The sequence below is a fragment of the Stigmatopora argus genome, chromosome 20 (assembly GCF_051989625.1).
Source record: "Stigmatopora argus isolate UIUO_Sarg chromosome 20, RoL_Sarg_1.0, whole genome shotgun sequence".
Lineage (NCBI taxonomy): Eukaryota > Metazoa > Chordata > Actinopteri > Syngnathiformes > Syngnathidae > Stigmatopora > Stigmatopora argus.
This window is the reverse complement of record NC_135406.1, coordinates 6961127-6977181: the sequence shown is the minus strand read 5'-3', so window position 1 is coordinate 6977181 and position 16055 is coordinate 6961127. Positions and strand designations below refer to the sequence as shown.

Genomic DNA, 16055 nt, shown 5'->3' with positions numbered 1-16055 from the left:
GTGACAGAAGCGTAATTTTTGGATCACATGTTGACTGCAATAGCCAACACTGTGACCCAAAACGAGAGGTTATTTTGTCCTCTCTCAAATCAGAAAAAAAGACAAATAATGTCAACTTTAGTTGTGCGTAATTACTGTTCACTATGGTAAAACGCGGGAAAGCAAAATTCAATTCACGAATCACAAAATTGGGAAATGTTTAAGTTGAGTTGACAAGGAGGAATTCAAGCCTTCTGTGAACATAAACAAATCTTGGCATTGTGCCTATTGGAATAATTGTGGGAATATTATGTTGTAAAACCTCTGTGGTTAAGTGCCATTTGTAGTACTACTGGCTTATCAAGTGTATTGTTGCCTTGACGTGTTACTATGTTGTGTATTACAAATGTTTACGAATTGTATCCTCAAGCTAAATTTTACTGTATTGTTATGGACTTTTGAGAGTTTACTTTTATGTATTGATGTTGATCCAAATTTCTAAATTTGTAGTTGCATTTTTTTCGTATGACTCCATGACATTTTTATCACAAAACTTCTGGTTTCATTTTTTGTTTAAAATGAATAAGCTATTTCCATCTCCATATTTCTTTGTTTTTTCACACATTTACAGAAAAGGCTTGTTTCCTTTGCATGTGATTGTTATAAATTTTAATTCGTCCAAGATGATTTGCAGGTACGAGAGTGGACATAGTACTAGTTAAAATAAGTCGACTATGAAATTTTTTTTTCTGCTCGGTTTTGTTGAAAATCAATACAATCTATCCATAAATTATAAAAACATGATGGATGGAAACATTTTTATCTATGTAACAGTTTCTTATTGTTGTTAAAGATGGATTATATCGAACTGTGTTGCGGTGCCTAAACTTGAATACAAGATTGATTTCAAAGTTAACTCATTTTTTGCTGTAACAATAATGGACAAAACTTCCAAATTATATACTCTTAACAAGTTCAATTTATATTGTTCCATTCAGACAGCTAAATTGATTGATCTATTGATTTGATAAACTGTAATTCGAAGAAAACTTATATGGAATCGTTTCATTGTCATTGTGCATTTTTATAAATGTGAACAAATGTGCGAAAAGAAATATGTTGATTTAGGCATGCTTATTTTGATAAACATGGGGACAATTAATTATGCAGTGAGCTTTTATTTTTCTGAATGTTATGTGATGTGGTTTTAACGATGGAATGATTATTTTTATTGTGAATGTTTGTATTGTGTAATGAGTTTGACTCAAAAATACAATTATTAAGAGCAGCAAGTGATCAATTATCTCTCAAAAATATTTTCATAATTCTGAATACATATGGCTTTTGGCCAGACAAAATATAAAAATGAGACGAAAGTAAATTATTATTATTTTTTTTTGTGATCAGAATGGAATAGTTTAAATCGATACAGATGCTGAATTTGGAGTAAGCATAGGCTAGAGAGAAATAAATGGACAGGAATCAAGGCAGGAAATTGAAACAGGAAGTTCATTGGAGAAAACCAACAGGAACACTCACCAACCTTCTTTCAACAATGGTCAGTACATAAGAACTGTCAATTGACCGGTCCTCCCACAGACAAACGGTTAGGTTTATCCTTAGGTATTTCCAAATTCAGCTTTCAATAAAAAAGGCATCTGTAGTCACATCTCCATTTAATTCTTGCAAGAAGAGAATACATCCACCCGCTCGTCCGGTCAAGATTATTCTGTCGAGCGGCATTATGTCCTGCCCATTTAAGGCCTCAAATCAAAACAATTACAAGGTTATCGATTCGATCCAATTGCGTAAGCAAGAAACAAAACAATTCCATAATCAAGCAAACCTAGCGTCAAACCTAGCGTCACAAATTAAAACAATATGCGAGTAATCCCGGAGGTTGATTGATAGCCATCCGCTGAATCAACAACAATTTAAGCATCCTTCACAGATCTTCATTGCGAACTTGTATCTGGGGAAAGGGTTGAGGCGTATCTTCCAGTAATCAGTCCTCGGAGCAAGGACTCAGTGAATTGTTAAGTCTCTAGCTGGAGCCAGCTGTCCTGGAGAGTGACCTTGGAGTAAGCGTTTGTCTTCGTTGAAAGCACATATTAATTCTAACTCTAACATAAAAGCGATTAACACATATATATATTGTTTAATTTAGTTACACATTTAGGATGAGCATTACTATTCCTAATAAGCAAATATATTGATTAATATAGTAAGCATGTATATTATAAGGCTTTATATTCCTAAATAAGCATTGCAAACACATTTATAATAATGATTACTCCAACATTCCCCCCTATATTATAAATTTACACATGATCCCCCTAATAAAACTTCAAACACATTTATAATAATGATTACTCCAACACAAACGTAAAGAGGGCTCGTCGTCAAGAAAAAGCTTCTCTATGTTTTGGAAGAGGAAGCAGAAGCATGAAAACAGCTGCGGCGGCAACAACGCCTGCTGCCAGTCAACATGTTCTGCTGTGAGGGGAGCTGGTGGACATTCACACAGAAGTGGATAAGGTGCACAAGTCTGTCAGGTTCTACGCTGATTTACAGACGCCTGGACGCTATCTCGACAGATGGGGGAGCCTCGCAAACTTGATGCCAGAGAAATTGAAAACCATCATCCTATGTGGTTCCTAGCTATAACTGTAGTCAGGAACGAACCAAAATCTGACAGAACAAAGATGGGTCTGACATGAATGGGTGTGTTGTTTTGGTTTTCTTGGATGAAAATCCTGACCAATTTCACTTGCCTTTTAATTCCTTCCATTTACATCATATACTTCAAAACACAATTTTAGTGAAGCTGAGAAATTTGGTTTTAGTTTCTAATGTGTAACAAGGATTAAGTTCTATTATGATTATTACAAATCAATACAGACAAAGTAACAATTTTTCTGATTTGATGGCTCTATACATATTGCTACATTTTATATTTCTGATTTGAACTGCTTGTAGTTACGGGGACATGAGTGGGTGGCACCCAAGGAGACAATAGGACAAGGACAAGCTGATAAGCAGACTCGGTATCAGTAAAAGCACAAGAACGGACGGATCACCAAAACCTGAGCCATGCAATTAGCCTGGAGGCCAGAGGAAACTCGCCTATTGATCCAGATCCGCCCCATTCGACGGCCTGTTCGCACATTCCATTCTCAAGGGAGACTGGTGTTACACACTAAGACACAAAGGGGCTATACTAATATAGATGGACGGTTGTTCCTGAAATCAAGTCATCACATAGCTCTTGTGATTACACTTACATTAAGGAATTGGAGTGTGAGAATGAAAAATAGATTATTGTCATACTAAGATCTGAATTTGATTGTATTTATGGTGCATTTTTCATTGTGTAGCCTTTCAGCTCATTCACAGCAAAGCCATTTGTGATCACTTTAACTTTTCAGTGCTACTGAATGCTGTGTTTTATGGTTATATGAAAACAACTTACAAATAGGAAGATTAGATTAATGTCTTATTATGAACCGATCAGTAAGTATTTTTAGGTTATTCATATTTTAACCAGGTGTCTGATGGAGGTGATTATACCTGATCACTAAATACGTATATTTATTTATTTATTTATTTATTTAGTCATTCCAATTGTCATTGAAATCAAGAGAGGGATAGAAGAGAGATATTTCTTATAATCATGTGTATTCTTTCATTGCTTTCAAATAATGTGTTCATTTGCATAGTCTTAAAAGTGGACTTGTCTTGGTAGCGGGGCCCTCCCTCCAACCCGACAGCCAATGAAGTATCGACGGAGAGGGGGCCCGGACTGGTCTGTATTGTCTAAATGTTCAGTCTCTGTATGTTTTAATTTGTGTTATTCTTCTATGTTCTGTTTTCACTTTGTTTTATTGTTTTGGAATCAACTTTGTACCTTCTCTCCACTTGAGAGAATTAAAGAATTTGCAAATACAAGAAGGCGGCCTAGCTGTTCATTGCATGACACACACAAAATAGCATCTTCGACCAAAAAAATATTTAAAAAGTAGCAGGAAATACTTCTAAGCACAGACAAAAAACAAAGCACAGTTGGAGTAAACAATCAGCTATCCAAGGGACATAGCTACAATTTTAAATGATTATTATATAGACTGTTAAAGAACTGACACGACCGTATTTTCTCGCATATTAGCTGCCTCCGCGTAGAAGCCGTACCCTTAAAATGGCCTTAATTGTTGAATTTTACAATTTCCCTCGTATAAGACGCCCCCGATAAACATTTTTCACCTGCTTATTCATGGTTTTTATAGGGAATACAATTGCGTTACTTTGAAGGGAAAATCTTAAGTAAAATCATCGCAGGTGGTATTTCTAAGATTCTGTATGAATCAAAAGGATCGTCCGCTGGATTGCACATTCCAAGGGTGTTGCCTGCACCTAGACAAATTCAAAAGGGAAGTCATGTGAGCAGTACAACCAGAAAGTGTGTCCACAGCGGTCAAGTTTGTCATTCCTAGGTAAGATGACAGCGCCCTGAGCTAGCAATGGCAGGCATAAGTGAGTTTTTTAACGTTTTATGCAAGTTATAGTTTTGTTTTTCTTGAATTTCATTAAGACGTCAAAATACATTTTGTTGAGGGTTTTATCTGTTTATCTTTTCTCTATTTTGAAATAATTGACCGCATCGGGAGCTTTGTCTTGAGTTATGGCGTTTCGTCTGTCACCTTGCAGTTTCGTGTATGCCAAGTCTAATTTGTGCGCATATAAGCCGTGCCCTTATTCAGTCATCATTTTTGAGTGACAAATACACGCGAAAATACGGTAATATCCCTGAAATAGAAAAATCACCCACCAAAACTACTGAACACCAATGAACCCTTTCTTAATCTACACATAGTCTCGCAGTCACAAGTTGAAAAAGCCATCCGTGCCTGGTCTCAAAACCTCCAAAGCAAAAGATGTGTTTAATATTGTCAGGAGTGGCCTGTTTGTCCCTCCTGACGTGCCATCAGGGAGCAGCTGCAGTCAATCTGCTGATTGCTTCCTGTTTTGTTATTTAAGGAGCAATGAGTCATAGGACCATCGCCAGATCGTACTTCTGTTCATGCGTGCGCGCAGCATGCTGCCGTTTTGTTTCCATGCCATTGTTGATTTATAGATCCCTGTTGATTTATTAAAGGATGTCATTTGAAGCCAACTGGCTCGATTCAACTCACGTCTCCCGCGCATGGGTCCTAATATTTTCCCGATTGCGCCGCGACGACGCAGCGAGATCGTAACAGAACGATCCGGCCATAATGGACCCAGCGGGAGGCCACCCACGCTCGCGCCAACGCTCTCGTCGACGCCAGCCACCCTTTTCGAAGCCCCGCGACCACATGGATTCACTGAGACTCCCCACAAAGTCTTTTAGGGAGTTTATAATGGACACGCCTTGGTGTGGGCACCTCAGAGACGTTCTGGCAGCGGAGGAGTCCCGACTAGGAGGTACTTTTGAGCCTCCATCCACCTTTAAACCCACCTTTAAACCCACCCTCCGCTCAACGCGTCGCACTGGATTGCCAGCACAGCTAAGTCATAATTCCAAGGCTCCGACACCCCCAGTTCGTCGCACCAGTTATTTGAATTCAAGCTCCACCGAGTTTTTTTCTCAATGGAGGGAGAATCCCCAGCCTCCCTCGGCCCCATTGGAACGCCAAATCTTTGTCGGTTGGGACTCTGACTTTTCTGAAGGTGAGGACGATCGGGAGCAAATAGATTTGTATTCTGGAGATTCGGACTCGGACAGTGATTTTCTTAGCCGATTTGGACTCCAATACGCTCCACCGGAGGACGTTGACCAAGACTCCTCCGATTACTCCGACCTGGACTACCCCGACCAGCATCTGCCAGGTGGGTGCATCTGCATTTCCTGCAGACCATGTTTTGCTCGTATTCTGAAATGTTTAATGGAAGCACGCTCTTAGGCGCTAACTGTGAGCTTTAGACTCCAAAAGCAGGATTTCTCCTCTCACACACATCTTATCTGTCACAAATTCCTTGTTTTGCTTTGTTTACGAATGCCTCCACAGCGAGTTATCATGTTTGAAATGTCGCTTTTTAGCTGTGAATAATGCATTTTAGAGAAGACTACCATTAGTCCATAATAAGCTAAATTAATTCCTCATCCGGCATCCAACCATATCACATTTTTTGCGGAGACCCCATAATCTTAAAATATGCTGCAAGCACAACTTTATGCTATAGCAAAAACAATTTTTGTTCTTTTTTTGCACACACAAGTTTGCTTCAGCAACCCCAAGATTGAGGTCTTCACAGAAGGGGTCCAAATTATTTAGTAGTGTGTGCGGGTCGGGCACACAAGGTGCACGCTGAATGACTGCATATAATCAAGCCCTGTTTCTAACTCCGTCCAATCGGTCGCCCTGCGGCTGCATGTACAAGTTCACGTAGCACTTCCCTCCTCTGATTGTATGCCTTGTATAGTACAATGTGTGGAGTTTATCATTCAAGAAAAAGGGGTTCCAACCTCTCAGGCCAAGCTGCAATAGGCCATCTCATCCCAGTAAATTGACAGGACATTCAGGTACTACTAACACAGCCATTTTACACGTCTCTCCATTCGGATGTCTTATCCAAACCGGAACTGTTTCCGAAACGGCAGTATCCTGACTGTTACGTCCACGGGAGACGTCGAGGCGAGGTAGGAGAAATTAGGACCCAGTCACAGGGAAGCAGGTGAGGACGAGGCAAATTGTGGTCATAACCAAAACTTTGATAACTTAAGAGGGACCTTACAAAATAACAACTTTTCTAATGTTAACAAGCTAAGTAAAGCAAAGCATTCTTCATTGCGACCAAATATATAATAATGCAAGACTAATAACCCTAACAATATATTTTTTAATATAATTGAACCACCATCTCCCCCCTGTTTGCGAGGATTAATATATTAAGCCTGTACCCTTTACAACAATTAAGCCACATAAAATGCATGCTAATCAAGAACTCCAAATTCATTCAACAATGTGTATCGTGCAGTTGTTTGAAATGAATAATACCCCAATCTCGTAGTTTTTTGGTTAACATTTAACATTACATTCCCTTGGAAGTTTGTCTATCATCTCCTATAAAACTTTCTTAGTCAATGTTTTTCCAATAGTTACACATAAAGTAAAAATCTAGTTACATTTCTACCAATTATCCTCTTCAACATCAAAAAGATAAAAACAATTGACCGTTAATTTCAGACATGAAATTACCTTATTTTCACACCTGTAGAAAGAAAACAATCTTTTATAAATTAATTTGTCAAATTGTTCAAATTAATGTATTCATTTTCCTCTTAGTTTTAAATCTTAGCAAATAACGCTTCCCTTTTTTGTCACCTTTGAATTTGGAAGGCTGATTTTGTCAACAAAAAGACCCCAAAAATATTTTTCCCCCAGAGTTTTATTGGAACTACCAAAAAACGACACGTTAAATCGGTTTAAAAACATGATTCATCTTATATGACAAAAGTATAAGGACATTGTACTACTTATTTGTTTTGAGCAAATTCATTGTCTTTCACACCATATTTCTATTAATGTTTCTTAGATCCTAGATTCAATATATCAATTATTTCCATTAAAATGTATCATGTTTGAATAACACTCAATATTCTTATTGGATTTGCTAGCAAATTCAAGACAAAAACTGCAATTTTCCAAATTTCTGAGGCATGTCTTTAACTGTGAATACATATTTTCCATATTATCTAGATCACATTACTGATTATTTTACTTTGTCATTTTCTAATTTAAGCTCTACAATTTCGGATAGAATTATGAAGTAAATAAAATCTTCAACGACACTCAATTTTCTTATACAGTAATACCTTGACATACAAGTGTTCCAACATAAGAAAAATTTGAGATACGAGGAAAACTCTGAGCAAATATTTTGCCTTGATATACGAGACAAATTTGAGATATGAGCATACCAGATGGTTCTCGATTGTGAGTTAGTAGCAAATTCATTGTCTTTCACACTGTCAGGTCCGCTCTTGACATTCAATAAAAAAGAGCCACACTAAGACAGATAGTGAGTTTTTAACCCCTTCTGCAGTAAGGGGGGGGGAAGCACGTGAGAAAGAAATGGACGCGGGGTCCCTCCATTTTCTCTTCTTGCTCCACCCCCCCACCAGTGCAGGAGTGGAACTTCCGCTCTTCCCGAGGTCTCTCTGTGCTAAAATTCCATCCTCACTTCCGAGTCGACGGGTTTTATTGACAAGATCACATGACACAAAAATAGGCGGTGACACGAAAGTAGGCGGTGATACAAAATAAGGAGGTGACAAGCACGCCTTAACCCATAGGTGTCAGTAAAATTCCGTTTAGGTACAAAAGAATACATTCCACTTTTCACACACACCATATTTCTACTAATGTTTCTTAGATCCTAGATTCAATATATCAATTATTTTCACTAAAGTGTATCATGTTTGAATAACACTCAATATTCTTATTGGATTTGCTAGCAAATTCAATAGATTAAAACTACAATTTTTCAAATTTCTTAGGCATGTATTTAACTGTGACGACATTTTTTCCATATTATTTACATCACATTATTGATTATTTACTTTGTAATTTCCTAATTTAGGCTCTACTATTTCGGATAGAATTGTGAAGTAAATAAAATCTTCAACGACACTCAATTTTCTTATACAATAATACCTTGACATAAAAGTGTTCCAACATTCGAGAAATTTGAGATACGAGGAAAATTCTGAGCAAATATTTTGCCTTGAGATACGAGACAAATTTACGATATGAGCATACCAGATGGTTCCCAATTGTGAGTCAGTAGTAAATTAGAACAAATGTTGTTGTTTTTTTTAGGATGAAAACTGATTAAATTGTATTTTGTTCATTTCTATGGGAAGAGTTGACTTGAGATACGAGTAAATTGACATGCTAGCTCAATCCCGCAGTAAGCTCTAGCTTAAGGTATTACTGTATTTGAATCGTGTGCATCGATATTACACATTAAACAGTGTAAGCAAGATTTTCAGATTGCAAAATACAATTATACTTCGATTACAATGATCTTTCATAGAGAAATTGATGAAGCAAGCAAAGCCGTGATTGGCCACTGCTTATCACACCACATTTGCATCTTTTAAGTCTATCCTTACGACTAAATCTCTGGCAAGCTGGGCAGGAAAAGGGTTTCTGACCGACGTGGGTAATTGTGTTTTTAAGATATTCCTACCAGAAATTGAGCAAAAAAGGGCTTTTCTCCTGTGCGGGTTGTTAAGTCTCCTTTTCAGGTTTTTCAATTGTGTAGCTCTTTAACCGGGCTGTTGTACCGAATCTGTGGCCACAGACTGAGCAGGAAAACATTGTTCTCCAGTGTGGGTTATTAAGTGTTTTTTTAATTGTTGCTTTACAGAATAGGCTTGACCACAAACTGAGCAGGAAAATGGTTTTTTGCCAGTGTGGGTTCTTGCATGACTATTTAAGTTTCCCTTCTTTGTGAATCTTTGACCACAAACTGAACACGAAAATGGTTTTTCACCAGTGTGGGTTCTTATGTGGGTTTTTAATGTTCCCTGATCTGTAAATGCTTTACCACAAACTGGGCACGAAAATGGTTTTTCACCAGTATGGGTTCTTGTGTGTATTTGTAAATCTTGCTTTTGAGAAAAGGCTTTACCGCAAACTGAACACGAATATGGTTTTTCACCAGTGTGGGTTCTTGTGTGTCCTTTTAGGTCATGCTTTCGAGAGAAAGCGTGACCACAAACTGAACACGAAAATGGTTTTTCACCAGTGTGGATTCTTTCGTGCCTAATTAATCTTTCATTGTGTGTGAATGCTTGACCACAAACTGAGCACGAAAATGGCTTTTCACCTGTGTGTGTTCTTGTGTGCCTTTTTAAGACTCCCTGTCGAGAAAATGCTTGACCACAAACTGAGCAGGAAAATGGCTTTTCACCTGTGTGTGTTCTTGCATGACAAATTAAGTTTGCCTTCTGTGTGAATGTTTGACCACAAACTGGACACGAAAATGGTTTTTCACCAGTGTGTGTTCTTGCATGACTATTTAAGCTTCCCTTCCGTGTGAATCTTTGACCACAAACTGAACACGAAAATGGTTTGTCACCCATGTGGGTTCTTGTGTGAAGATTTAAGTTTTCCTTCCGTGTAAATGTCCGACCACAAACTGAGCATGAAAATGGTTTTTCACCAGTGTGGGATCTTGCATGACTATTTAAGCTTCCCTTCCGTGTGAATCTTTGACCACAAACTGAACACGAAAATGGTTTGTCACCCGTGTGGGTTCTTCTGTGCATTTTAAATTTTCCCTTGTGTGTAAATGTTTTACCACAAACTGTACATAATAAGGGTTTCTCCCCAGTGTGGCTCCTCATATGTGTTTTCAAATGACACTTTTTCCCAAAAGTTTTCCCACACTGAAAGCATTTGCAGAGTTTGTCGCCACTGGGATTTTTCTTAACATCTTCAACATCATCATCGTCAAAAAGCAAGTCGTTGCCATCTGATAAAGGAGCAATTAAATTTTCTGCACACCATCCTTCTGTTGAGCTGCCGCTCAGAAGCTCCGCTCCTCTGATGGCCACGCCCAGATCATCTTCACTCTTGAAAGGCTCACCAGTTGACCATTTGACACATTCCTTGTTTTTGATTGGAGGTTGCTCTTCTCTTTTGCACTGTTGAGGGAACTCTGGCTCCTGCTCTTTAATTTGGGGCCATCCTGAGGCGTTTACAGGCTCCGCCCTTCCGCTGGCCACGCCCAGAACATCTTCCCTCTTCACGAACTCACCAAGTGACCAGGTGAAATGATCTTCCTCCTTTTTGATGGGAAGTTGCTCGTCTCCCATTTGTTGTTGAGGGAACTCTGGCTCCTCCTCGTTAATTAGGGGCCATGTTGTGGTGTTTGCAGGCTCCGGCCCTCCGCTGGCCACGCCCAGATCATCTCTTTTCACGGACTCACCAGGTGACCAGGTGAAATGATCTTCCTCCTTTTTGATGGGAAGTTGCTCGTCTCCCATTTGTTGTTGAGGGAACTCAGGCTCCTCCTCGTTAATTAGGGGCCATGTTGTGGTGTTTGCAGGCTCCGCCCCTCCGCTGGCCACGCCCAGAACATCTTCCCTCTTCACGAACTCACCAAGTGACCAGGTGAAATGATCTTCCTCCCTTTTGATTGGAAGTTGCTCGTCTCCCATTTGTTGTTGAGGGAACTCTTGCTCCTCCTCTTTGATTTGGGGGAGCTCTTTAAGGCCAACAAACTCTTGCCCATCAGGACCAATATATTCTCTGAAACCTGCAAAATACAAAGATAATACGCGTCGCTACATGCAGTCAAAAATTGGGAAACTTTTTTTTCATTATCACAGCATGGTTGATTATTTTGCAAAGGTATATAAATAAATAAATAAATAAAATAAAATCAGACTTAGGCTTGTCATCATCATTGACTAGACAAAAGCCTAATTGTCATCATACCCAGCTGCGTATGACGAAATTGAAAGTGCTTCTCCACAAAGTGCGCATTTCCCAGGCAAGAGCCCAACCAAGTGATAGTTTCAGACTTGCTGGCACTCTGCCGTGATGGATACATCGGATCACCTCCCGAGCGCAACCAACTCCCGGCGACTGCGAAAAGGTTTGCCTCACCGATGCCAACAAAGAATAAAATGGATCACTTACCTCCCACTGTCTGCTTACTTACCTTCAGTCAGCCAGCAGGAGGCAGATCACCGCCAAACGTCCTTCATGTTTACTCACCCCGAAGTTGTTACACAGAGGGGATTGTGTGTCGTGCTACTGCAAATTCAGAGTCCTGATGGCTGTGGGAAAGAAGCTGTGCTTAATCCTCTTTGTCCGTGCTTTGTGAGACCGGTAGCGCCTGCCAGAGGGAAGCAGCTGGAACAGGTTGTGACCAGGGTGGTCCGGGTCCCTAACAATGTTCCCAGCTTTGCTGAGGTAACGAGGGGTGGCAATATCTTCCAGTGAGGGCAGAGAGCAGCCGACGATCCTCTGGGCAGTGTTAATCACTCTCTGCATGGCCTTTTTGTCTGCTGCCGTGCTTCCAGCGTACCACACTGTGATGCCATATGCCAGGATGGTCTCCACAGTGGCTTTATAGAAAGTTACCAGAAGCTTAGTGTCCAAGTTGTTCCTCCTGAGTACCCTCAGGAAATTGAGTCGTTTCTGGGCCTTCTTCACTACTGCTGTGGTGTTTGTGGACCAGGAGAGCTTGTCCGTGACGTGGACCCCAGGAATGTAAAGGACTGGACCCTGTATACAGGAACTCCATTCATGAGGAGTGGGGCCAGATCTGTGCTGTTTGCGGAAGTCCAGGATTATTTCTTTAGTTTTTGTGTTGTTCAGTGTGAGGTTGTTCACCGAGCACCACGAAGACAGTTTGTTGACCTTGTCTCTATAGGCCGCCTCATCCCCTTCTGAGATGAGTCCGACCACAGTGGTGTCATCAGCAAATTTGATGATGTAGTTAGACTGGTGGGTTGGTGTACAGTCATAAGTGTACAGGGAGTACAGAAGAGGACTCAGTACACAGCCTTGAGGGGAGCCAGTGCTCAGTGTAATGGAGGAAGAAAGGTGGGAACCAAGTCTAACAGTTTGTGGTCGGTTGGTTAGGAAGTTCTTTATCCAACAGCAGATGGAGAAGGATAGTCCAAGGTGGGAGAGTTTGTCAGTCAGAATATCCGGTTTCATGGTGTTGAAGGCTGAGCTATAGTCAATGAAAAGCATCCTCACGTAATTCCCATGGTGTTCCAGGTGGCTCAATGCTGTATGTAGAGCAATGGTGATAGCATGCTCAGTGGACCTGTTAGCTCTATAAGAACACTGGTGAGGGTCAACTGAGGGAGAGATTGTATTCCTGATATGGCGGGCTATCAACTTTTCAAAGCACTTCATGATCACAGGCGTGAGAGCAACAGGCCTATAATCATTCATGCTGTCAATGGTTGCCTTTTTGGGGACAGGGATAATGGTGGCAGATTTCAGGCAGGATGGAATGATGGATTGTTGCAGGGAACAATTGAAGATTTTTGTGAAGACTCCAGCCAGCTGGTCAGCACAGGCTTTGAGCACCTTCCCAGGTACTCCATCAGGGCCAGCAGCCTTCCTGGTATTCACAGACCGCATTTCCAGTCTCACTTCCTGTTCCTGAAACTTCAGTGTATTGCTGCAGGGTAGTGGCGGGGGTGTTGAGACTGGGTCTGATTTGTCAGTCTCAAAGCGGGCAAAGAAACGGTTCAGTTCCTCCGCCAGTGAGGCATCTGCGTTAACAGACATATTATTGTTATTGTAGTTGGTAATATGTCGTATTCCCTGCCACATCTTCTTTGGGTTATTTTCTGTGAAGTGCTCCTCAATTTTCTTAGTATATTCTGCCTTGGCCTTTTTAATGCCTCTTTTCAGCTCAGCTCTGGCAGCTCTATATTTCATCTTGTCCCCTGATCTGAAAGCGGTGTTACGGCATTTGATGAGTGCCTGTGTCTCCTTGGTCATCCAGGGTTTCGGGTTAGGAAAAACCCGTATTTGTTTATTTATAGTGACGTCGACCATGCAGTTTTTGATCTAGGAAAGTACAGCGTCCGTATAGTACTGGAGGTTGTCGTGTTCAAAGAGTTCCCAGTTGGTGCGGAAAAAACAGTCCTGCAGCTGAGAAAGGGCATCCTCGGGCCAAGTTTTTATTGTCTTTATTTGTGGCCTTGTTAGCCTACGGAATGGAGTGTATGCTGGGGTGAGGGCGAGACAGAGGTGATCTGATCCAGCTAGGTGAGGGAGGGAAGTGGCTTTGTAAGCATGTTTGATGTTAGAATAAACATGGTGAAGAGTTTTGTCTCCCCTCGTGTGACATTTTACATATTGGATAAACTTAGGTAGAACAGTCTTTAAACATGCTCTGTTGAAGTCACCAGCAACAATAAAGACACCATCAGGGTGGTCAAGCTGTTATTTGTTTACCGCCATTAGCAGGAGGTTTAATGCCGTGTTGACGTTAGCATCAGGAGGAATATATATTGCCGTTAATATGACGACCGTTAGCTCTCTCGGTAGATAGTAGGGCCTACATCGTACTGCCAATAGCTCTAAGTCCGGGGAACAGTGAGTGTCAATGATCCTACTGTCACCACACCATTCATTATGTATGAACAAGCAAAGTCCTCCTCCTCTGCTTTTGCCTGTTAGTTCCTTTGAACGATCGCTCCGAAAAAGCGTTCGGCTAGCTAGCGATACCGCAGCGTCAGGGATTTGCGGGTGTAGCCACGTTTCCGTGATGAGAATAATGTTACAGTTCTTAGCAGTTCTGGTAGCAATTCGAAGTTCCAACTCATCCATTTTGTGGGTGATGGATCTGGCGTTGGTCAAAAAGATACTCGGAAGCGGTGCTCGGCGTGGTTGTTGACTTAGCTTAGCAGCAAGGCCCGCCCGACAGCCGCGCTTTTGCTTTCTTTCTCTCCGTCGCCTTCGCCTCCTTCGACGTGCTTTGAGTGGGCTGACTATCCACGGAGATCCCGGAGGTCTCGAGATGCCCTCGGGGATATCGTAGGTTCGTTGGTAGTTTGTTGTGACATCGGATATATCGCATCTTCTTCCGATAGCAATTAAGTCGTGGCAACTGTAGGAAAAGTTTGCCTCGCAGATGTTGGTAAATAACAATAGGATTGAGAAAAGAAGACACCAAACTGGAGAGCAAAGAGCCGCTGCACCCGTGTGCGCCGCCATTTTGGTATATATGCCAGAAAAGTCACCTTTCAGGTTCAATCCAATCATCCACTACACAATTTAAAGCCAAAATAGTGGTGATTTATGATTTTAGATATTTTATCATTTTTTTATTTTACGGTCATGTTCTTGAAACGTTGCAAAAATCTAAAATTTGTTATCTTGGGTTAAAATGGGTTAAGTTCATCCAACTTTTTATTTTATTTTTTAATGGACATGTGTGAGGTAAATTTACATTGTTTCTTTTTGTGAGGCTAAAAATAATCTGCTTGCAAATGTTGATGTCTTCAGTTGATTCTTTTATTTATTTCATATTACAGCAACTTTTGATTTGAAGGTAAATTTAGAGAAATTCGTTAAGACACCTGAAGGTTTTATTCTTTACTTTTCATAGTGTAAGAAACGAGTTGTTTCATCTTTATTACAGAAGAAGAAGAAAACTATAGCTCTATAATTAATACTTTATATATTTGAAGGAATAATCTTTAAGAAACGTTTAATTGGGAGAGCGATTAAACACAAAAAGTGGATAAAATAGAATACGAATAAAAAAGAAAAGCACCTTTTGCAAACAGTCGAGACTTGATGGCGTCATGTTCTCCGTGGGGGTGTCTTTTTGGGTCTCCTGCTAGAATTGTGTATTTTGCGTACATTTTGCAACATTGTAGGAACTGATAAAAAAATGGGATTTGTCACAAATTCTCACCAAAAAACAGGAAAAGTTAACTCACCTGACATTTTCGGGCTTGATATTTGCTTGCTAGACGAAGCGTTAATTTCAAGAATCTTGTTTCCTCTCTTTGCTAGCAGCTAAACTCGGCTAGGCTAAGCTAAGAACGCCAAAAATGTCAACGTTCATCCAAAAGATTCGAGATTAAATGATTTTTTGTGTGGTCTCGTATGGATTTCGCACACTTTTTATTGGATTAGTCATACGGCTAAGAAGTAATTTAAAAAAGAAGCAAATCGCTTTCCAAAAGTATAGCAAGCGCCGTCGTTCGACAGCAAATGGACGAGACGGCGAGTGGCGATGACGTCATATACAAGCGGCGAAGATTTTGCCTTCAGACGGGAAAAACATAAAAAAGAGAAAGGAAAAAAAGAATAGAAATACAAAACATTGTGGAAATTTTGTGTGAATTATAAACCTTTTCTCCAATGGAAAAATTATAACCAACTGATCTTTTTTAGTCATTTCGTTTTACAAACTCATACAATCAATACAACCAAGATAATAACGAAATCATTTAATTTAGAGAAAAGCCATTCGGGTATGAACTCTGTTAAAATATATAGAGAGACCAGTCAAAGTGTTTGCCAGGTTTAACGGTA

The 16055-nt window shown here is 40.2% G+C and overlaps 2 protein-coding genes across 5 annotated transcripts in view; one reads left to right on the top strand and one right to left on the bottom strand.

Moving 5' to 3' along the window:
- The window catches only part of LOC144065946 (uncharacterized), a 175507-nt gene that overhangs the window by 157503 nt on the left and 1949 nt on the right, over positions 1–16055 (top strand). The window lies entirely within an intron of this gene.
- Positions 1475–15752, bottom strand: LOC144065887 (uncharacterized). 4 transcript variants are annotated; one of them, XM_077589109.1, is made up of 4 exons: positions 15455–15752; positions 15286–15394; positions 10533–11286; positions 1475–4389 (listed from the first exon to the last, which is right to left on the bottom strand). In XM_077589109.1, the coding sequence occupies exons 2-4, from the start codon at positions 15374–15376 to the stop codon at positions 4341–4343; spliced, it is 894 nt and encodes a 297-aa protein (XP_077445235.1). In that variant the 5' UTR covers positions 15377–15394; positions 15455–15752; the 3' UTR covers positions 1475–4340. The 4 variants fall into 4 exon arrangements, with proteins under 4 accessions (XP_077445235.1, XP_077445231.1, XP_077445232.1 ...); XM_077589105.1 differs by having other exon boundaries at positions 1475–11286; XM_077589106.1 differs by having other exon boundaries at positions 1475–11286; positions 15286–15351.